Source organism: Musca autumnalis, unplaced genomic scaffold (genome assembly GCF_047663935.1).
Source record: "Musca autumnalis isolate F117 unplaced genomic scaffold, ASM4766393v1 scaffold_4, whole genome shotgun sequence".
Taxonomy (NCBI): Eukaryota; Metazoa; Arthropoda; class Insecta; order Diptera; family Muscidae; genus Musca; species Musca autumnalis.
Window position 1 is genome coordinate 211,467,852 of NW_027411977.1, and position 22,874 is coordinate 211,490,725.

At 37.4% G+C, this 22,874-nt stretch overlaps 1 protein-coding gene across 2 annotated transcripts; it reads right to left on the reverse strand.

The window, feature by feature from the left end:
• Positions 1 to 1,650: 1,650 nt before the first annotated feature.
• On the reverse strand, positions 1,651 to 17,470 carry LOC141400928 (uncharacterized). 2 transcript variants are annotated; one of them, XM_073980632.1, is made up of 7 exons: positions 17,264 to 17,470; positions 17,078 to 17,181; positions 16,941 to 17,012; positions 3,214 to 3,850; positions 2,409 to 2,949; positions 2,094 to 2,348; positions 1,651 to 2,025 (listed from the first exon to the last, which is right to left on the reverse strand). In XM_073980632.1, the coding sequence occupies exons 1-6, from the start codon at positions 17,352 to 17,354 to the stop codon at positions 2,141 to 2,143; spliced, it is 1,653 nt and encodes a 550-aa protein (XP_073836733.1). In that variant the 5' UTR covers positions 17,355 to 17,470; the 3' UTR covers positions 1,651 to 2,025; positions 2,094 to 2,140. The 2 variants fall into 2 exon arrangements, with proteins under 2 accessions (XP_073836733.1, XP_073836732.1); XM_073980631.1 differs by having other exon boundaries at positions 1,651 to 2,031.
• Between the last annotated feature and the right edge of the window lie 5,404 nt (positions 17,471 to 22,874).

A 22,874-nucleotide genomic window follows, 5' to 3' on the forward strand; every position in this document is an offset into this window, starting at 1 on the left:
CCGGAGCTGACTTTGCCCATACAAAAGTTCACCGGAGATGACTTTTCCAATACAAAAGTTCACCGGAGATGATTTTCACAATACAAAAGTTGACCGGAGATGACTTTTCCCATATTAAAGTTCCCCGGAGATGACTTTTCCCATACAAAGGTACACCGGAGATGACTTTTCCCATACAAAAGTTCACCGGAGATGACTTTTCCCATATAAAAGTTCACCGGAGATGACTTTCCCAATACAAAAGTTCACCGGAGATGACTTTTCCCATATAAAAGTTCACCGGAGATGACTTTTCCCATACAAAAGTTCAACGGAGATGACTTTTCCCATATAAAAGTTCACCGGAGATGGCTTTCCCAATACAAAAGTTCACCGGAGATGACTTTTCCTATACAAAAGTTGACCGGAGATGACTTTCCCAATACAAAAGTTCACCGGAGATGACTTTTCCCATGCAAAAGTTCACCGGAGATGACTTTTTCCATACAAAAGTTCACCGGAGACGACTTTCCCAATACAAAAGTTCACCGGAGACGACCATTCCCATACAAAAGTTCACCGGAGATGACTTTTCCCATATAAAAGTTCACCGTAGATGACTTTGCCAATACAAAAGATCACCAATACAAAAGTTCACCGGAGATGACTTTTCCCATACAAAAGTTGACCGGAGATGACTTTCCCAATACAAAAGTTCACCGGAGACGACTTTCCCAATACAAAAGTTCACCGGAGATGACTTTTCCCATACAAAAGTTCGCCGGAGACGACTTTCCCAATACGAAAGTTCACCGGAGATGACTTTTCCCATACAAAAGTTCACCGGATTTGACTTTTCCCATACAAAAGTTCACCGGAGATGACTTTGCCAATACAAAAGTTCACCGGAGATGACTTTTCCCATACAAAAGTTCACCGGAGATGACTTTGCCAATACAAAAGTTCATCTGAGATGACTTTTCCCATACAAAAGTTCACCGTAGATGACTTTGCCAATACAAAAGATCACCAATACAAAAGTTCACCGGAGATGACTTTTCCCATACAAAAGTTCACCGGAGATGACTTTTCCCATACAAAAGTTCACGGGAGATGACTTTGCCCATACAAAAGTTCACCGGAGATGACTTTGCCAACACAAAAGTTCACCGAATATGACTTTCCCAATATAAAAGTTCACCGGAGATGACTTTGCCAATACAAAAGTTCACCGGAGATGACTTTGCCAATACAAAAGTTCACCGAAGATGACTTTCCCAATATAAAAGTTCACCGGAGATGACTTTCCCAATATAAAAGTTCACCGGAGATGACTTTTCCCATACAAAAGTTCACCGGAGATGACTTTGCCCATACAAAAGTTCACCGGAGATGACTTTGCCAATACAAAAGTTCACCGGAGATGACTTTTCCCATACAAAAGTTCACCGGAGATGACTTTTCCCATACAAAAGTTCACCGGAGATGACTTTTCCCATACAAAATTCACCGGAGATGACTTTTCCAATACAAAAGTTCACCGGAGATGACTTTTCCCATACAAAAGTTCACCGGAGATGACTTCGGCAATACAAAAGTTCACCGGAGATGACTGTGCCCATACAAAAGTTCACCGGAGATGACTTTTCCCATATACACAATAGCTTCGAGTTTTTTTCCTTTTTATTTAATTCACTGGATTCTTCTTTACTTCACGATTGTACATCATGGCGTATAATTACTGTCCTTACGTATACGGTATGGTGTCTAAAGAAGTTGAATTACAAATGTTAGGATTTAGAATTTATGGAACTGCTGCTTCGGTAACTAAGTGTTTGCGTACTGTCCCATTACATTATAGTTTTACTCATCATTCCGGACCATCCATTCCTCTATTGGTCATGGATTGTAGTACACCACTGCGTATAATTGTTGTCACAACGTAAACGTTACGGTGGCTAACGAAATTCTTTTACAAATTTTCAGATATAGAAAGAATTTATAGAGCTGCTGCTTATACTTCTCCATAGGATTAGCCTCAAGATTCTGTTACTAAAATAAAACTTGTCAGTATTATTAACAGTTTCTTCAAGTGCCAATAGAAATGACCTTACTTCGATTTTATTCAGACCGAGGGCAAGTGTTCCATTTATTTCCCTGACTATTTCTTTTTATTCGGATCATCTTTAGCATTTTTGGCTTCCTCTTCCATCTCTTCGGCAGCGGTCTTATACGATTCGGGGAAGAATTTCTTGGCCTCCTCAAAACCAACATTTATATTCGGGCTAACATAGCTAGGATCATAAGTTATCAAAGTCAACATGGTATGGGAGGTTGCCTTGTTGACCTTCAAGACCAATTTATCGTTTCTGGAAAGATCAAGATATAAATCTATTACGAAGTAACTTTAATATTCCATTTCGACTTACATTGTTTGGGGACTATATTTCTCTATGGAATTTGCTATAAATTCTGCCTCCTCAACATCGTCGCTGGTAAAGAAACCATAGCAAGGTATTTCATCCTTGTGATGCTCGGCATGTGATATTAAGTCGCGTTTTTTGTACGTATCAAAAGCCATAATGATATGGGGTGGTTCAGGCACAGGATCGGGTGGTAGAAAACTTGTGGTTTGATTGCGAAAGAACACATATATAAGGGCAGCATGTGTGCGATGATTATTGGCTACCCATATTGGGGGTATGCGTACTTTTTTAATACGCACTCTTTTCTTGACGGCCACCTCGGCAGGAACTTCATCTTCTTCCTCGGCTTCTTCAATGTCATCACCCAAGCCCAAATCAAAACCTAAATCTGGCATTTCAGTGGGTGGTAATGGTTCAACATTTCCTTCATCTTCTTCCTCCAAATCTTCTTCTATTTCTGGCTTGGCTACATCCTCTTTGTCTTTGGCAGCCAGATTTTCTTGGGAAGATGCTTCTTCAGGTTCTTCTATCCATATTTCACCCTCTGTGGCAAACAAATAAATGTATTATTAATGGCAAGTTAGGTTGTATAATTGCTGAAGTTACTTATACGCTCTGCAGAGCGTGGTAAATAAATTTATTATTAATGGCATGTCAGGGCGTATGATTGCTGACGTTACTAATACGCTCTGAAGTTAAGGAATGCAGGTAAATTTTTCAATTAAACACTTCTTTATGGACCATCCATACATCCTTGCTTACCGTTAATTCTATCGTAAACTAGCGACAGAGTCCCACTCCTGCTTACCTTTCAGTTCAACCTCAACCTTCAAATCGAGCGGCCCCAAAATCGGTGGTACCACAATTTCCTCGTCATTAAATTCATCCGGCGGATATGTATGTGACTTTGTCAATTCCTTGGCATAATTTTGTAATATTTTCGGTACCTCCTTGCCTTCGCCGGGTACACGCCAAAAACACAATAGCAACTCTTTGCCATCCAGCTGCTCTAAGACATCTTCCTCTATGGGATTGGGACATTTAAAATGCACCGTTTCAAACTGGTCTTTTGTTACCTCAAAAACTTTACGATCTTTACATTGAATTTTGAGCGTATCTGCAGGTTCCATAATCTTTTTAATAAGATCTCGATTTACTTGGGGTCCAAACACGGTTACACCTACATCGGGTAGATTTTCCATTATGACATCTGTTACATGCGTTAGATATTCCAAGCGTTTCTTTTCCTTTGCCTCAAACTCCTTGCGTTGAGCTTCAGCTATAATATTCTCCTTGGCTTGACGTCGTATTTCTTCTTCGGGTTGATATTCTGATATATCATAGGTAGGGCGTTTCATGTTGCCCAAATTGGCAAGTTCTTCTAAAATTAGATTCATTAGCTTTGGGGTATCACTGCCGAACATTATGTTCACAGCTCTGCCGTTCTGGAAAGATGGGTGGATAAAATTGTTAGGTGTTGGAGGGAGCGTATAAAGGTTGTCGTAACGTCTACGTTAAGGTGGATTGACATGTGTGTTTGATGTTAAACTTGTCCAGTACCAGAGGGCGTATAAATGTTGTCGTTACTTATACGTTTAGGTAGTTCAGGGAGTTTTAAAGAATTTTAAAAGATCATGTGGATTTTATGAATCGGAGAAGGATAACAATCGCTTTGATTCAAGAAACGAAGCTGAACAACACCCACAGTCTTCAGAGTTGTGATGCATACAATGTACTGCGCTTGAGCGAGCGGACTTGCAATCCTATTGCACCAGTCTGTTATTTATAGACTTATCTCGCATTAGGTGGACTCTAGTGAACCATATTTGGAGTTTATGAGGATAGCGGTCAAGTGTAGAACCGCCGAGGTAGAACTGCTGAATTTGTATATGAAGCCGCTTAAGAACTGTGTCTCGAGTTATTCGTCTGACATCAAACCACTGGAAACCAATAACCGGCTGGTCCTGGGAGATTTATTTAACGCTCATCATTAGCTGTGACAGTAAATCCTAGGAAATGACCAGAGGGGCAGAGTCGTAGCTGAGCAGATAGATATGTAACTCCACATTTTGACCGTGACCGAGGACAGTCTCACCAGGATAAGATGAGACTGTCGTAGTTCGACTGACATATCCATCGCGTCACCTGGTCTGGTGAATGACGTGATCAGTCATTTCCTTTGGGTACAACCATCTCCTTATATTCATCTCCATCAATAGACCACTTAATAACATCTGAACGCAATACTTTCCATAACCAGATGAAAGTCAATTAGCAAGGATACAGATGACTTTTCCCATACAAAAGTTCACCGGAGATGACTTTTCCAATACAAAAGTTCACCGAGATGACTTTTCCCATACAAAAGTTCACCGGAGATGACTTTGCCCATACAAAAGTTCACCGGAGATGACTTTTCCCATACAAAAGTTCACCGGAGATGACTTTGCCCATACAAAAGTTCACCGGAGATGACTTTTCCAATACAAGAGTTCACCGGAGATGACTTTGCCCATACAAAAGTTCACCGGAGATGACTTTGCAAATACAAAAGTTCACCGGAGATGACTTTTCCCATACAAAAGTTCACCGGAGATGACTTTGCCCATACAAAAGTTCACCGGAGATGACTTTGCAAATACAAAAGTTCACCGGAGATGACTTTTCCCATACAAAAGTTCACCGGAGATGACTTTGCCCATACAAAAGTTCACCGGAGATGACTTTACCCATACAAAAGTTCACCGGAGATGACTTTTCCCATACAAAAGTTTACCGGAGATGACTTTGCCCATACAAAAGTTCACCGGAGATGACTTTGCCCATACAAAAGTTCACCGGAGATGACTTTACCCATACAACAGTTCACTGGAGATGACTTTACCCATACAAAAGTTCACCGGTGATGACTTTTCCCATACAAAAGTTCGCCGGAGATGACTTTTCCAATACAAAAGCTCACCGGAGATGACTTTACCCATACAAAAGTTCACCGGAGATGACTTTTCCAATACAAAAGTTCACCGGAGATGACTTTTCCCATACAAAAGTCCGCCGGAGATGACTTTTCCAATACAAAAGCTCACCGGAGATGACTTTTCCCATACAAAAGTTCACCGGAGCTGACTTTGCCCATACAAAAGTTCACCGGAGATGACTCTTCCCATACAACAGTTCACTGGAGATGACTTTACCCATACAAAAGTTCACCGGTGATGACTTTTCCCATACAAAAGTTCGCCGGAGATGACTTTTCCAATACAAAAGTTCACCGGAGATGACTTTTCCCATACAAAAGTTCACCGGAGATGACTTTGCCCATACAAAAGTTCACCGGAGATGACCTTTCCCATACAAAAGTTCACCGGAGATGACTTTGCCCATACAAAAGTTCACCGCAGATGACTTTTCCAATACAAAAGTTCACCGGAGATGACTTTGCCCATACAAAAGTTCACCGGAGATGACTTTGCCCACACAAAAGTTCACCGGAGATGACTTTTCCAATACAAAAGTTCACCGGAAATGACTTTGTCCATACAAAAGTTCACCGGAGATGACTTTTCCAATACAAAAGTTCATCGGAGATGACTTTTCCAATACAAAAGTTCACCGGAGATGACTTTACCCATACAAAAGTTCACCGGAGATGACTTTTCCCATACAAAAGATTACCGGAGATGACTTTGCCCATACAAAAGTTCACCGGAGATGACTTTGCCCATACAAAAGTTCACCGGAGATGACTTTACCCATACAACAGTTCACTGGAGATGACTTTACCCATACAGAAGTTCACCGGTGATGACTTTTCCCATACAAAAGTTCGCCGGAGATGACTTTTCCAATACAAAAGCTCACCGGAGATGACTTTACCCATACAAAAGTTCACCGGAGATGACTTTTCCAATACAAAAGTTCACCGGAGATGACTTTTCCCATACAAAAGTCCGCCGGAGATGACTTTTCCAATACAAAAGCTCACCGGAGATGACTTTTCCCATACAAAAGTTCACCGGAGCTGACTTTGCCCATACAAAAGTTCACCGGAGATGACTCTTCCCATACAAAAGTTCACCGGAGATGACTTTTCCCATACAAAAGTTCACCGGAGATGACTCTTCCCATACAAAAGTTCACCGGAGATGACTTTTCATATACAAAAGTTCACCGGAGATGACTCTTCCCATACAAAAGTTCACCGGAGATGACTTTTCCCATACAAAAGTTCACCGGAGATGACTTTTCCCATACAAAAGTTTACCGGAGATGACTTTCCCATACAAAAGTTCACCGGAGATGACTTTGCCCATACAAAAGTTCACCGGAGATGACTTTACCCATACAAAAGTTCACCGGTGATGACTTTTCCCATACAAAAGTTCGCCGGAGATGACTTTTCCAATACAAAAGCTCACCGGAGATGACTTTACCATACAAAAGTTCACCGGAGATGACTTTGCCCATACAAAAGTTCACCGGAGATGACTTTTTCCATACAAAAGTTCACCGGAGATGACTTTTCCCATACAAAAGTTCACCGGAGATGACTTTGCCCATACAAAAGTTCACCGGAGATGACTTTTCCCATACAAAAGTTCACCGGAGATGACTTTGCCCACACAAAAGTTCACCGGAGATGACTTTTCCCATACAAAAGTTCACCGGAGATGACTCTTCCCATACAAAAGTTTACCGGAGATGACTTTGCAAATACAAAAGTTCACCGTAGATGACTTTTCCCATACAAAAGTTCACCGGAGATGACTTTGCCCATACAAAAGTTCACCGGAGCTGACTTTGCCCATTCAAAAGTTCACCGGAGATGACTTTTCCAATACAAAAGTTCACCGGAGATGACTTTGCGCATACAAAAGTTCACCGGAGATGACTTTTCCAATACAAAAGTTCACCGGAGATGACTTTTCCAATACAAAAGTTCACCGGAGATGACTTTGCGCATACAAAAGTTCACCGGAGATGACTTTTCCAATACAAAAGTTCACCGGAGATGACTTTTCCCATACAAAAGTTCACCGGAGATGACTTTTCCAATACAAAAGTTCACCGGAGATGACTCCCATACAAAAGTTCACCGGAGATGACTTTTCCCATACAAAAGTTCATCGGAGATGACTTTACCCATACAAAAGTTCGCCGGAGATGATTTTTCCAATACAAAAGTTCACCGGAGATGACTTTTCCAATACAAAAGTTCACCGGAGAAGACTTTTCCCATACAAAAGTTCACCGGAGATGACTTTGCCCATACAAAAGTTCACCGGAGATGACTCTTCCCATAAAAAAATTCACCGGAGATGACTTTTCCCATACAAAAGTGCACCGGAGCTGACTTTGCCCATACAAAAGTTCACTGGAGATGACTTTGCGCATACAAAAGTTCACCGGTGATGACTTTTCCAATACAAAAGTTCACCGGAGATGACTTTGCGCATACAAAAGTTCACCGGAGATGACTTTTCCCATACAAAAGTTCGCCGGAGATGACTTTTCCAATACAAAAGCTCGCCGGAGATGACTTTACCCATACAAAAGTTCACCGGAGATGACTCTTCCCATACAAAAGTTCACCGGAGATGACTTTTCCCATACAAAAGTTCACCGGAGATGACTCTTCCCATACAAAAGTTCACCGGAGATGACTCTTCCCATACAAAAGTTCACCGGAGATGACTCTTCCCATACAAAAGTTCACCGGAGATGACTTTACCCATACAAAAGTTCGCCGGAGATGACTCTTCCCATACAAAAGTTCACCGGAGATGACTTTTCCAATACAAAAGTTCACCGGAGATGACTTTGCCCATACAAAAGTTCACCGGAGATGACTTTTCCCATACAAAAGTTCACCGGAGATGACTTTACCCATACAAAAGTTCGCCGGAGATGACTCTTCCCATACAAAAGTTCACCGGAGATGACTTTACCCATACAAAAGTTCGCCGGAGATGACTCTTCCCATACAAAAGTTCACCGGAGATGACTTTTCCCATACAAAAGTTCACCGGAGATGACTTTTCCAATACCAAGGCTTTAACCCTACGGAATTTTAATGGCGATTCTATAACAGTTGGGTAAATCAGGTATCGAATCTCTGAGCAAAGATGATTGATCGTACCAACATATATCATATTGAACGGCATGCTTGTGATAGCTCAGAACATGTTCGCGTGTAATTTTAGCAAACAATTCAATATTGAGCTTAGGGATACGTAATGGAAAGCAATAATCGATTTTTCGACTTCTCGATTTTGTGCTAAAACTAAAATTACGATTTTTCGGTCTGGCGATTATTTCACTTGTCCTAAAACTCGACTTTCAACTTTTTCATAACCGCAGAAAATCGATTATGATCGATTATTCGTCGATTTTCGAGTTTTCTTTTTAAAATGTAAAACCGCTAAATCCGCCAAGTCCGCAATCAACGGGCAAACTCGAAAATCGATCACAAGGTAATCGATTATGCGATTTTCCCTCCAGCCAAAAGTCGAATACCATTTTTAGACTTTTAACTGCAAAAAGTCGACTAATCGATTAATCGAAAGTCGACTTACCTATCCCTAATTGCGCACCCCAATAGCGACCGAGCGAAATGTTTTACATCGTTTTAGATTACTTTCTGCCGAGGGGACAAAGACCACAGTTTACTATGGGTAACATCTGCGACATTATCCGAGGCGCAAAATATGACAAAGCGCTTGAAGCTGGTGGAACTTCAGTGGTGATGCAAAATCAGCTGGGTGAACCAGGAGCAAAATCTGAGCAAAATCCTTAACATGTCGTAAGCCAACCTAATAGTGGTAGAAACTTGGAATATGAGCAGAGTGATCCCGCTACTGAATCATACTGACCGATTTCACTTTTGTCACCAGGAGCAGGAGGTGTTGTTGTTGCGGATTATCAACACTGGTTACGGAAGCAGCACTGCACGTCATTTCCATACATACTCATATTAGCCGAGGCTTTAAACAAAACAGGCTGTATTGCAGAACAGTGATGGTAGCATTGGACCTGACTAAAGCATTTGATACGGGGGCAGTCATGCTAAGCTGATCGAGAATCTCAAAAATACTACCTTCCGGCCTAGTTAGAAATGTTGGGTCACCAACTGCGAAAATGAAGCTCCTACTGAATGTCAGTAAATCCGAACACTAATTATCCCAAATTCCTGGAGGCCATATCCGATAGCTTATATAAGACGTACGCGTATGCTACAGCTACATATATAGGTAAAACATTCAAATCATCATCTAGTGGATAGGTACCCCATGCCAGGAATGATCTTCATGATCTAGTGAGAGAGGTCCAAAGATGCAAACTCCTTCTTAAGTCTTCATGTCCTATACAAAAGTCCACTGATGTCTCATGTCCTATACTGAAGCATCTGAGATCTTCATGGTCTATACAGAAGCACATTGAGATTTCTAGTCCTATACAGAATCTCTTTGGAAGTCTTCATTACCTATAGAGAAGGCCTATGAAGTATCTAGTACTATACAGATTTCATCTGAGGTATTCATGCACTACAAAGAAGCCCACTCCACTTAACTGGATTGATAGAAAGCTGTAGAGCAGACTGATCAATTCCAGTATTGGAGAGAGTTCCGTAAGGAAGACAGTCACTAGGGGCACCCCACAGGGTGGAGTTTTATCACCACTACTGTGGCTTCTAATGGTGAACGGGATACTCAAGGAGTTCGATAGGCTGGGAACTAAAGTAGTAGCATATGCTGACGACGTTGTCATTTTAATTAGTGGAAAATTCTTGTCGCAAGCATCACGATCTGCCTTGAGGCTTAAGGAGTTAAATCTGTGGCGTTGTTCACATCTTGGACATGCTAGGGTACTGCAGCGGATATGTGGTCAGATTGGACTAAGAGACAGGGGAGATGACACTGACTACATCTCACCAAGCCTGGACTTTGACATAGCTGAAGTAATAATCCCCGACAGGAGTGAATGGGAACAAGGCAGACCACTTCCCGATAGCCTATTAATCTTCACCGATGGGTCGAAGATGGAAGAAGGCACGGGATCTGGTCTGTTTTGTGAAGAACTAAACATCAGGAACTCGTATAAGCTTAATGACAATTTTAGTGTTTTTCAGGCAGAAGTTTTTGCGGTTTTGAAAGCCTTGGAGCTAATAGTGGGAATGACGGATCTTGTAGATAAGACAGTTACTGTTTACGTGGACAGCCAGGCTGCTTTAAAAGCGTTAAGGTCATACAGTATTAAATCTAGGACAGTTCAGTTAAGTTTTGCAGGGCACTGCAATGTTGAGGGAAACGAGATAGTTGATGAATTGGCAAGAAGAGGCTCCCATCCTTGGACCTCAGGGTGGAGGATTGTGTCAAGCCACCTCTCTGTTTTTTCCTCGACAAGCTCAGTAAGCTCTACGCAGAGAAAACCGTTAAAGTTTGGCATGACGTACCTGGTTGTAAGGTATCCAAGTCAATCTGGCCGGCAATCTCAGGGCGTAGAACTGCGTCCCTCCTCTCTCTGTGCAAATCACTTTGTAACAGTGTAACAGTGCTTTTTATTATGTTTGTATGTTCGTTCCTTTGTTCATTCTGGCTCTGGGTCTATCTCCAGTTTCAGAAAAATGGCTGCTTCGATGGAATATAGCCACAGATCCACTGGAGTTAGATGGGTAGGTTTGGCGGGGCAGTTGAAAAGGTCTTCTGTGTCGTGCGGCCCGATGTTTTGCGCGGCGCTATCGATTTCCGCCCAATAAGAATTTAGGCGACAGCAATTTCCCGATCGTAGTTGAGCCAAAACTATTCTGGTTTATCGTGGCAGCTGACACTCCTCAGCTGCGATATATGAGGAATGTACTCACACTATAATTGCTTAATGCCTTGGCAACTGCTTCCGTGTGAATGCTATTCAAACCTGCTTGATATGCTTGTTGATCTAGGGGTGCTCTCCTGTATCGTTTAACCTCTCCCTCTAGAGCATGGATATCCTTCCTGATCTGCCTGAATGTGCCGGGCCTACCCACAAGATGGTGATTGGGATGGCTCACACGGTAACATCCAAGCAGGTACTGCAACGAAAGCATCTCATTGTGTTGCTTTACTGGAAGAATTTTTGCCTCCTCATGTAGATGGTCCACTGAAGATTTGAGGAGGACAGGGTACCTCCTGTTCCTGCTGTTATCAGGGCGGCATTCTGGCAAGTTTGAATCTTTTTCCATTTCGTATCACATAATCTCGGGAACCAGACTGGCGCCGCATAGCTTACCACAGACTGACCTATCGCGTTATATGTGGTCAACAAGGTTTCTTTATCTGCACCCCAAGTGCTGCCGGCTAGGTGCTTGAGGGCCTTGTTCCTATTTTTCAACTTGTCGCAGATAGCTGTGGCGTGTGCGCACGACATGAATGTAGTGTCAAATGTGACCCCTAAAATTTTAGAACATTCTGTGGTCGGAATTCTGCTACCGTCGACCACGACATTCAACTCACGTCCAAACTGCGCTGTCCACGTGATGAACAACAGAATGGCTGTAGATTTTGTGGCGGAAATCTGCATATTCCTCGAATGGAAAAAAGGTGGTAAGATCGGCTAAATAGAGGTTAAACAGTTCTGGAGATATCACCCCACCTTGGGGGACTCCCTGTTTCACTCTACGGATTTTGGACTTCTTATTCCTGAATTCCACGTACGACTGGCGTTCACACATATAGTTGACTATCCAACGTTTCAAGCTTGGCCGGAGGGTTGTCTGCTCAATGTCCTCAATCAGCGTGGGGTGCCTGACTGTATCAAAGGCTTTTGATAAGTCAAGCGCCACCATCACTGTTCTATCGCACGGTAGTCTCTGGTTGGATCCTTGACAGATATATGTGGTAATGGCGTGCAGAACTGTTGTCGTACTCTTCCCTTCGCTCTGTCTCTCTCTGGGTGCTCGACAAACTGTCGAATGAAATTACTTGCGCACCTCTTCGTGTCAGTCAACGTAACGTCGCCAAACGTGACTGAGGTCTATTTTCCTTTCTCCCAGGGTTCGAGAGTGCCCACAATTCACCTATACCGCCTCTAATGTTGCAGTTCTTTAGATGATTTAACCATTTGTTCCGCTTATGTTCGCCGACCAGCCTGTTAACTTCCAGTGTCAGCTCCCTGACTCTGGGGTCATTGGGGTTGGCACGACGAAGCTCATCACGCTCATTTGCTAATCCCGTCGCCTCTGCTGGAAAGTTTGGTCTTACTTCGGGTATTCGACCAGCAGGGATATGGCGAGCGGCTGCAGCAGTGATGATGTCTCGAAACGTCCTTTCCGCTAGCCGAACATCAGAAGGATTGGGCATTTCTCTGAAGCGGTGATTGGTGAACTCTCTGAAACTCGGTCAATCCGCTTTCTTATGATTGACGAATGTGCGGCGTTCAGATGTGATGAAGTCGAGTAATCTGCTAATGGAGACAATTATGGGGACATGGTCTGATCCAAGGGAAATGACGGGTTGCCACGTAACATCATTTGTCAGACCAGGTGACACGATGGTTATGTCTGGCGAACTGCGACACTCTCCTCAAATTCTGGTAGGGGCGTCTTCATTGACCGTGCAAAACGTAGAGCTATCAATCTTCCGAGGACCGTATGCCACATCTCATGATGCGCATTAAAGTCCCCCAGGACCAGACGATTATGACCTTCCAAGAGCGGGCTAATGTCAGGCCTATAATCTGAGATACAGCTATATCTCGGCGGGATGTATACGTTCAGCAACTCTATCTCCGCAGTTCCACACCTGACTGCTACCCCCATACATTCTGTGCACGGGCCATTAGAAACAGGCTCAAGCGAGATAGGTCTGTATTGGACAGACTGGTGCAATAGGAAAGCTAATATCCCACCTCCACTTCTGGTGACATCTTTCCTTAGCATATTGTAACCATCACAATGCTCTAAGCTGTGGTTCCATTTGAGGTCTGTGGTTACATTTGAGGTCTGTGTTCTTCATTTCCTATACTGAAGCCCTTTGAGGTTTCAAGTCCTATACAGAATTCCCTAAGTTCTTCATGTCCTACACAGAAGCTCTCTAAGGTCTTCATAACCTATACTGAAACACTCGGACGTGTTCATGTCATATAAAGAAAATCTCTTAGGTCTTCATGTCCTATATAGAAGCGATTATAGGTTTCAAGTCCCACATAAAAGCCTCGGAAGTCTTCTTTCTCATACTTAAACACTCTGAGGTATTAATGTCTTTATACAGAAGATCTTTTAGTTCTTCATGCCCCATACAGAATGCGTCAGATATCTTCATTGCATATATTGAAGCACTCTGTGGTGTTCAAGTCACATACATTAGCTCCTTTAGGTCTTCATTCTCATACATAAGCCCTATACTGGGGCACTCTGAGGGGTTCATTACGTATATGTAAGTTCTTTCTTTCAGTTCTTCATTTCCCATACAGAAGCAATTTGAGGATGCAAATCCTATGCAGAAGCTCTTTGTGATCCATATCATATACAGAAGCTCTCTTAGGTCTTCATGAAGCTCTCTGTAGTATTCAAGACATATACGAAAGCCCTCTGAGATCTTCAAATCCTATACATAAGACCTTTGAGGTCTTCAGGACCTATACGGAAGCCGTCTGAGATCTTTATGTCATATAAAGAAGACCTATTAGGTGTTAATGTCCTATACAAAAGCCCTTTGTGGTCCTATACAAGAGACCTCTGAGGTTTTCATTTCCTATACAGAGGCAGCCTGAGGTCTTCACGCCATGTACAGGAGCCCTCAGTGGTCTTCATAACCTTTACGGAACGCCTCTGATGTCTTCGTGCCTTATACAGTAGCTATTTGAGGTTTAAGTCCAATGCAGAAGCCCTTTGAGGTCTTCAGAACCTATACGGAAGCCATCTGAGATATTAATGTCATATACAGAAGCTCTCTTAGGTCTTCATGTCCCATATAAAAGCCCTTTGTGGTCTTCAGGACCTATAGGGAAGCTCTCTGATGGGCTCATGTCCTATACAAAAGACGTCAGAGGTCTTCATTTCCTATACAGAGGCCGTCTGAGGACTCCACGCCCTATACAAAAGCCCTCATTGATCTTCATGACCTTAACGGAAGCCCTCTGAGGTCTTCACTTCACATACAAAAGATCTCTGATGCCTTCATACCCTATACAAAACCCTTTGTATAGGTCTTCATGACCATGAGGTGTTCATGTCCTATACAGAGGACCTCAGAGGCCTTAATTTCTTATACAAAGGACGCGGGGGTCTTCGCGCCCCTTATCGAAACGCCTCTGATGTCTTTGTGTCTTATACACAAGCCTTTGGAGGTTTCAAGTCCTATGCAGAGGCGCTTTGTGGTCTTCATGTCCTACGGAAAAGCACTCTGAGATCTTCATGTTATATACAGTTGCTCTCTTAGGTCTTTATGTCCTATAAAAAGCCTCAGGACCTATACCGAAGCTCTCTGATGGGCTCATGTCCTATACAAAAGACCTCAGAGGTCTTCATTTCCTATACAGAGGCCTTGTGAGGTCTCCACGCCCAATACAAAAGCCCTCATTGGTCTTCATGACCTTAACGGAAGCCCTCTAAGGACTTCACTTCATATACAAAAGATCTCTTATGACTTCATACCAATGTCCTATACAGAGGACCTCAGAGGTCTTAATTTCTTATACAAAGGATGTCGGAGGTCTTCGCGTCCCTTACCGAAACGCCTCTGTCCTACGCTTTCATGTCCTACGGAAAAACACTCTGTGATCTTCATGTTATATACAGTTGCTCTCTTGGGTCTTTCGTAACCTATGCAAAAGCCCTTTATGGTCTTCATGACTCGGACGTGTTCATATCACATACAGAAGATTCTTAGGTTTTCCTGTCTCAAAGAGAAGCCCTTAAAATGTTCAAGTCATATAAAGGTAGAAGATGGAACGAATTTGTATTCGAATCGTCTCAATGAAACAGGCCATTAGTCAAGAATTGTATTTAATTACGTTCAGGTGGCTCATAGTGTGTATACGTATTGTCATTACTTATACGCTCAGGTGATTCCTTTATACTATTTCTCTTGGCTCCATGGAAAGGTAACATTAAATATGAATTATGAATGATTTTTAAAAGCTTATACAGAATTCCCCTGAGTACTTCATGTCCTACACAGAAGCCCTCTAAGGTCTTCATATCCATTACTGAAACACTCGGACGTGTTCATGTCATTTACAGAAGCTCTCTTAGGTCTTCATGAACCATACAGAAGCCATTCTAGCTTTCAAGTCCCAAATAAAAGCTGTCGAAAGTCTTCTTTTTCAGAAACTCTCTTAGGTCTTCATGTCCTATACAGAAGCCCTCTGAGGTCTACATTGCCTATATTGAAGCACTCTGTGGTGTTCATGTCATATACATAAGCTCCTTTAGGTCTTCATTCTCATACATAAACACTCCGAGGGGTTCATGACTTATACATAAGTTCTTTCTTTCAGTTCTCCAGCTCTCATACAGAAGCCCTTTAAGGTGTCAAATCCTATACAGAAGCTCAATGTGATCCATATCATATTCAGAAGCTCTCATTGGTCTTCATGACCTTTACGGAACGCCTCTGATGTCTTCGTATCTTATACAAAAGCCTATTGAGGTTTCAAGTCCGCTTTGTGGTCTTCATGTCCTACGCAAAAGCACTCTGAGATCTTCATGTTATATACAGTTGCTCTCCTAGGTCTTCCTATCCTATGCAAAAGCCCTTTATGGTCTTCATGACTCGGACATGTTCATATCACATACAGAAGCTTATTAGGTTTTCCTGTCTCAAACAGAAGCCCTTAAAGTTTTCAAGTCCTCTAAAGGTAGAAGTTCGAACAAATTTGTATTCGAATCGTCTCAATGAAACAGGCCATTAGTCAAGAATTCTATTTAATTACGTTCAGGTGGTTCATAGTGTGTATACGTATTGTCATAACTTATACGCTCAGGTGATTCCAATAGACTATTTCTCTTGGCTCCATGGAGAGGTAACATTAAATATGAATTTTGAATGATTTTTAAAAGCTTTAAAGCCCATCCAAAGTCTCTGCAAATGTGTTACGAGATTGCATACCTACAATCTACATATATTAGAAGACTAGTGGTTTAGGGTCTGGTTTTTACGTTCACATTATAGGAGCCATATGTTCTATCGGTACGTATAAGTTCAGTATGTAGTGGGATTCTCTAAGGCATTTTTTGGTTACCTATAAAAATCGGTCAAATTAAAACGCAGAATTATGAATGAAAATTACAAATGAAAGTTGACAACACTGTTGCTATGGGTAGTACATAGCGACTACTTTATTTTGGTTGCTAACTTACCGACAAACTCCGTTAATTAACGAAATTATAAGCATTTTAATTTTACCGATTGTTGTCGTTAACCAAAAAATGCGTTAGAGAATCGCCCTACAGGTGGTGTCAGTGTATTATTTGACTAGTCTCTATCATGGCTCTCTGAAACAAGTCTCAATTACATTGGCCATGGCAAGATTTTCGAAATTGTTTTTTTTTTATATTACCGTTACAAACAGCCATGTGGGTTCACTTTTTCTGCGAAATCTCTTTAGGGCTTCTATAGTATCACTTTTGCACTGAAAAATTTAGAATAAAATTTATAAAATTAAACAAAAAGCAATTCTTCCCAATATTGCCTTACAATAGCCAATGACAGGTTATCACCACCTGCTTCCAATTTGATTTTCTTTAAACTACCCACCATACCCAGGCATGGACCACACCATTCCGAATAGACATCCAAAACTTTAGGCCAGAAAAAAAACAACACACACGCCGTTGTAAATTTTGATTTTTCTAATAAAGAATTCCAATGAAATTGTATTACCTAATAATCCCGGACGATCTACAAATCTTTCCAATTCTTCGTCACTGTTAATTTCTTCTTGAATTTTTTGGGCAGCAGCTTTTTTGGCCATTATTTATGATTTTTTTTTTTTTTTAACTTTTTAATTTAGAATAAAAATGGAAAGGATTGAAATGAAAATAAAAGAATTGCTTATTTGAAATTTAGGTGACATTCAAGGCATATTTAAACAAGTCTTATGCCAGACTATGAAAGTCATGTACGTGAAAATGAGTTTATAGCCAAGAGGGGTAGTGAAGTGGGTGAAACTCTGAACACAAGGTTCTGTAATCTGAAATTATTCTTTGTGTTTAAATTCGTAACTCTCAAACCAATGCAAAGCAAGGGAAATATCAAAATTTTCATTTGATTTCATATACGTGTGTGGATGACAATGAAATTTTAGAAGAAAATGACAACGATTTTTCAATGAAAATTTTCATAGTCTGGCATAAGACTTATATAAATTTGCCTTGGTAGATTCTTGCAGTACTGGAACAGACCAAAAATATATCAATTGGTATCACCGAACATAAAAATTACAGCCAAATATTTTTCAGATTGAACACGTGTTTATATCAAATTGAATGTCTAAACGAAATTTCAAAAATGAGGCCAGGCGAAGAATTCAAAATTTCAACAATTTTCAACTTTGTGGCCTGAAGCCTCGCTTCGTTGTGGTATGTCCTATTGAAAACAGTACAATTTGTTGCGCTTTGAAACGAGGCGGAAAAAATAAGCAACAAAAATCCATTGAGTTCTCGCCTTTAAGCCGTTTTGGCGCTGAGTGCCTCATTTGTAAGTGACCTCCTTTAGACCCCATAACGTATACGTCAGGGCAGTAATTATACGCAATGGTGTACAAACGTGAAATGTGCAAACATGCACATTTCTGAAAAAAATATATATTTTTTTTAAATCCACGTTGGTTGAAAAAAATATTCTTTTTTGTTAAATTACACGTTGATTGTAAATAGTTTTTTTTTTTTTGTAAAATCCACGTTTATTGAAAAATATTTTTAAAAAAATGCACGTTTACTGAAAATATTTTTAAAAAATCCACGTTTATTGAAAAATATTTGTTAAATAATCCAAAAAATATTTTTTAAAAAATCCACATTTATTGAAAAAATATTTTTTAAAAAATCCACATTTATTAAAAAAAATTTTCAATATACATTCACTTTGGCAGTTTTTGTTGTGATGTGTGTTTACTTTTTACTTTTAAAGTAAGCCCTCTTAATCACATATTTGTTGTTTTCAAATTTTAAAAACAACAAGTTTTTAAAGCGGTTTTTAGTTAAAATTGATTTACTTTAGGAAAGGGCAGAGAATACTAGTTTCGTCCAACACCACTTGGACTCATCAGTTCTCTTAGTTCTTTGCATTGAAGCAAAGAACTCTTCCCCAATTTTATGACGACCAGAGCTCAAGAATAAACGTAATCGATGAATTTGTTTAAATGCGAATTCATCAGAAACATTGCAAAGAACTAAGAGAACTGATGAGTCCAAGTGGCGTTGGACGAAACTAGTATTCTCTGCCCTTCCCTAAAGTAAATCAATTTTGACTACACCCACTTTAAAAACTTGTTGTTTTTAAAATTTGAAAACAACAAATATGTGATTAAGCGGGCTTACTTAAAAAAAAAATTTCAATATATTTAAAAAAAATTCACGTTTTTTGAAAAATATTTTTCAATATATTTAAAAAAAATTCACGTTTATTGAAAAATATTTTAAAAAAAAATCCACGTTTATTGAAAAATATTTTAAAAAAAAATCCACGTTTATTGAAAAATATTTTAAAAAAAATCCACGTTTATTGAACAATTATTTGTTAAAAAAATCCACGTTTATTGAACAATTATTTGTTAAAAAAATCCACGTTTGTTAAAAAAATATTTGTTAAAAAAATCCACGTTTGTTAAAAAAATATTTGTTAAAAAATCCACGTTTATTGAAAAAATATTTGTGAAAAAATCCACGTTTATTGAAAAAATATTTGTTAAAAAATCCACGTTTATTGAAAAAATATTTGTTAAAAAATCCACGTTTATTGAAAAAATATTTGTTAAAAAATCCACGTTTATTGAAAAAATATTTGTTAAAAAATCCCCGTTTATTGAAAAAATATTTGTTAAAAAATCCCCGTTTATTGAAAAAATATTTGTTAAAAAATCCACGTTTATTGAAAAAATATTTGTTAAGAAATCCACGTTTATTGAAAGAATATTTGTTAAAAAATCCACGTTTATTGAAAAAATATTTGTTAAAAAATCCACGTTTATTGAAAAAATATTTGTTAAAAAATCCACGTTTATTGAAAAAATATTTGTTAAAAAAACCACTTTTATTGAAAAAATATTTGTTAAAAAATCCCCGTTTATTGAAAAATATTTGTTAAAAAAATCCACGTTTATTGAAAAAATATTTGTTAAAAAATCCACGTTTATTGAAAAAATATTTGTTAAAAAATCCACGTTTATTGAAAAAATATTTGTTAAAAAATCTACGTTTATTAAAAAAATATTTGTTAAAAAATCCCCGTTTATTGAAAAAATATTTGTTAAAAAATCCCCGTTTATTGAAAAAATATTTGTTAAAAAATCCCTGTATATTGAAAAAATATTTGTTAAAAAATCCACGTTTATTGAAAAAATATTTGTTAAAAAATCCACATTTTTTGAAAGAAATATTTTTTAAAAAATCCACATTTTTTGAAAAAATATTTGTTAAAAAATCCACGTTTATTGAAAAAATATTTGTTAAAAAATCCCCGTTTATTGAAAAAATATTTGTTAAGAAATCCACGTTTATTGAAAAAATATTTGTTAAAAAATCCACGTTTATTGAAAAAGTATTTTTAAAAAAATCCACGTTTATTAAAAAAATATTTGTTAAAAAATCCACGTTTATTGAAAAAATATTTCTTAAAAAATCCACGTTTATTGAAAAAATATTTGTTAAAAAATCCACGTTTATTGAAAAAATATTTGTTAAAAAATCCCCGTTTATTGAAAAAATATTTGTTAAAAAATCCACGTTTATTGAAAAAATATTTGTTAAAAAATCCACGTTTATTGAAAAATATTTGTTAAAAAATCCCCGTTTATTAAAAAAATATTTGTTAAAAAATCAACGTTTATTGAAAAAATATTTGTTAAAAAATCCACGTTTATTGAAAAAATATTTGTTAAAAAATCCCCGATTATTGAAAAAATATTTGTTACAAAATCCCCGTTTATTGAAAAAATATTTGTTAAAAAATCCACGTTTATTGAAAAAATATTTGTTAAAAAATCCACGTTTATTGAAAAAATATTTGTTAAAAAAATCCCAGTTTATTGAAAAAATATTTGTTAAAAAATCCACGTTTATTGAGAAAATATCTGAATATTTGAAAATATTTAAAAAATCCCCGTTTATTGAAAAAATATTTGTTAAAAAATCCCCGTTTATTGAAAAAACATTTGTTAAAAAAATCCACGTTTATTGAAAAAATATTTTTTAAAAAAATCCACTTTTATTGAAAAAAATATTTGTTAAAAAATCCACGTTTATTGAGAAAATATTTGAATATTTGAAAATATTTAAAAAACCCCCGTTTATTGAAAAAATATTTGTTAAAAAATCCCCGTTTATTGAAAAAATATTTGTTAAAAAATCCACGTTTATTGAGAAAATATTTGAATATTTGAAAATATTTAAAAAATCCCCGTTTATTGAAAAAATATTTGTTAAAAAATCCCCGTTTATTGAAAAAATATTTGTTAAAAAATCCCCGTTTATTGAAAAAATATTTGTTAAAAAAATCCACTTTTATTGAAAAAAATATTTGTTAAAAAATCCACGTTTATTGAGAAAATATTTGAATATTTGAAAATATTTAAAAAGCCCCCGTTTATTGAAAAAATATTTGTTAAAAAATCCACGTTTATTGAAAAATATTTGTTAAAAAATCCCCGTTTATTGAAAAATATTTGTTCAAAAATCCACGTTTATTGAAAAAATATTTGTTAAAAAATCCACGTTTATTGAAAAAATATTTGTTAAAAAATCCCCGTTTATTGAAAAAATATTTGTTAAAAAATCCCCGTTTATTGAAAAAATATTTGTTAAAAAATCCACGTTTATTGAAAAAATATTTGTTAAAAAATCCCCGTTTATTGAAAAAATATTTGTTAAAAAATCCCCGTTTAATGAAAAAATAATTGTTAAAAAAATCCACGTTTATTGAAAAAATATTTGTTAAAAAATCCCTGTATATTGAAAAAATATTTGTTAAAAAATCCCCGTTTTTTGAAAAAATATTTGTTAAAAAATCCCCGTTTATTGAAAAAATATTTGTTAAAAAATCCACGTTTATTGAAAAAATATTTGTTAAAAAATCAACGTTTATTGAGAAAATATTTGAATATTTGAAAATATTTAAAAAATCCCCGTTTATTGAAAAAATATTTGTTAAAAAATCCCCGTTTATTGAAAAAATATTTGTTAAAAAATCCCTGTTTATTGAAAAAATATTTGTTAAAAAATCCCCGTTTATTGAAAAAATATTTGTTAAAAAATCCCCGTTTATTGAAAAAATATTTGTTAAAAAATCCCCGTTTATTGAAAAAATATTTGTTAAAAAATCCCCGTTTATTGAAAAAATATTTGTTAAAAAATCCACATTTATTAAAAAATCCACGTTTATTGAAAAAATATTCGTTAAAAAATCCGCGTTTATTGAAAAAATATATGTTAAAAAAAATCCACGTTTATTGAAAAAATATTTTTTTAAAAACTCCTAATTTATTGGAAAAAATAAACGTTTATTAAAAAAATATTGTTTTTTTTTAATCCAAATTTATTGAAAAATTATTTCTTTAAAAAATCCCTGTTTTTTGAAAAAAATTGTAAAAACTCCGTGTTTCATATTTAAAAAATTCGGATCTGAAAAAAAAATTACTTACCCAAGGCCGCCTTCAGTTATAAGATAAATCTAATTACTAAAATCCCCCCAATTTCCAAAGACCAAAGAAAACCAAAAGTTATGTAGTTTTATTAATTATTTTATTTATTTATTTTTTTATTTATTTCACAGGTTACACCTTTAAAGACTGTTCCCCTTTCCCAACCCCAGTTATAATTGAAAAGACCATTTATTTTTGTTTTTTAATAATTTTTTATTTTTTTCTTGGTTGTTTTTTGTTTTGTTTTAAGTTTTTATATTTACCATCATCATATATAATTAATATATAATGTTGTTGTTTATTTTTTATGACAAAGTATTACATTTCATCATTAAGTGTGTGTGTGATTTTTTTTCTCTTTCATTTGTTTGTGATGTTTTATTATTCTCTTAAATGTCTGCAAAAATGAGGGGGGGAGTTGGGGGGAATGAGTGACACAGAGAGTCTGAGTGTGTGTTGTTGGGGGAGATAGGAAAATAGTTTGGATTTCTTTTGCTTGTAATGCAGAGTGTGTTGTTTTCATGAGAGTATGACAGAGAGAATGTTTTGTTACTTCAAAAGTGTTGCTTATTTAGCGTTTTTTCATACGTCTTTTGTTTTTTGTTTGCAAATATTATAGTTTTTTGTGATTTCTTT

Bases quoted from the DNA above. Each gene is read 5' to 3' on its own strand.
- LOC141400928 (XM_073980632.1), bottom strand. From the start codon at position 17,354: ATGGCCAAAAAAGCTGCTGCCCAAAAAATTCAAGAAGAAATTAACAGT. The intron at 17,013-17,077 runs GTAAGGCAATAT...TAAATTTTTCAG, and splicing joins ATAACCTGTCATTGGCTATT to TGCAAAAGTGATACTATAGA. The intron at 2,950-3,213 runs GTAAGCAGGAGT...TGTTTGCCACAG, and splicing joins GGTTGAGGTTGAACTGAAAG to AGGGTGAAATATGGATAGAA.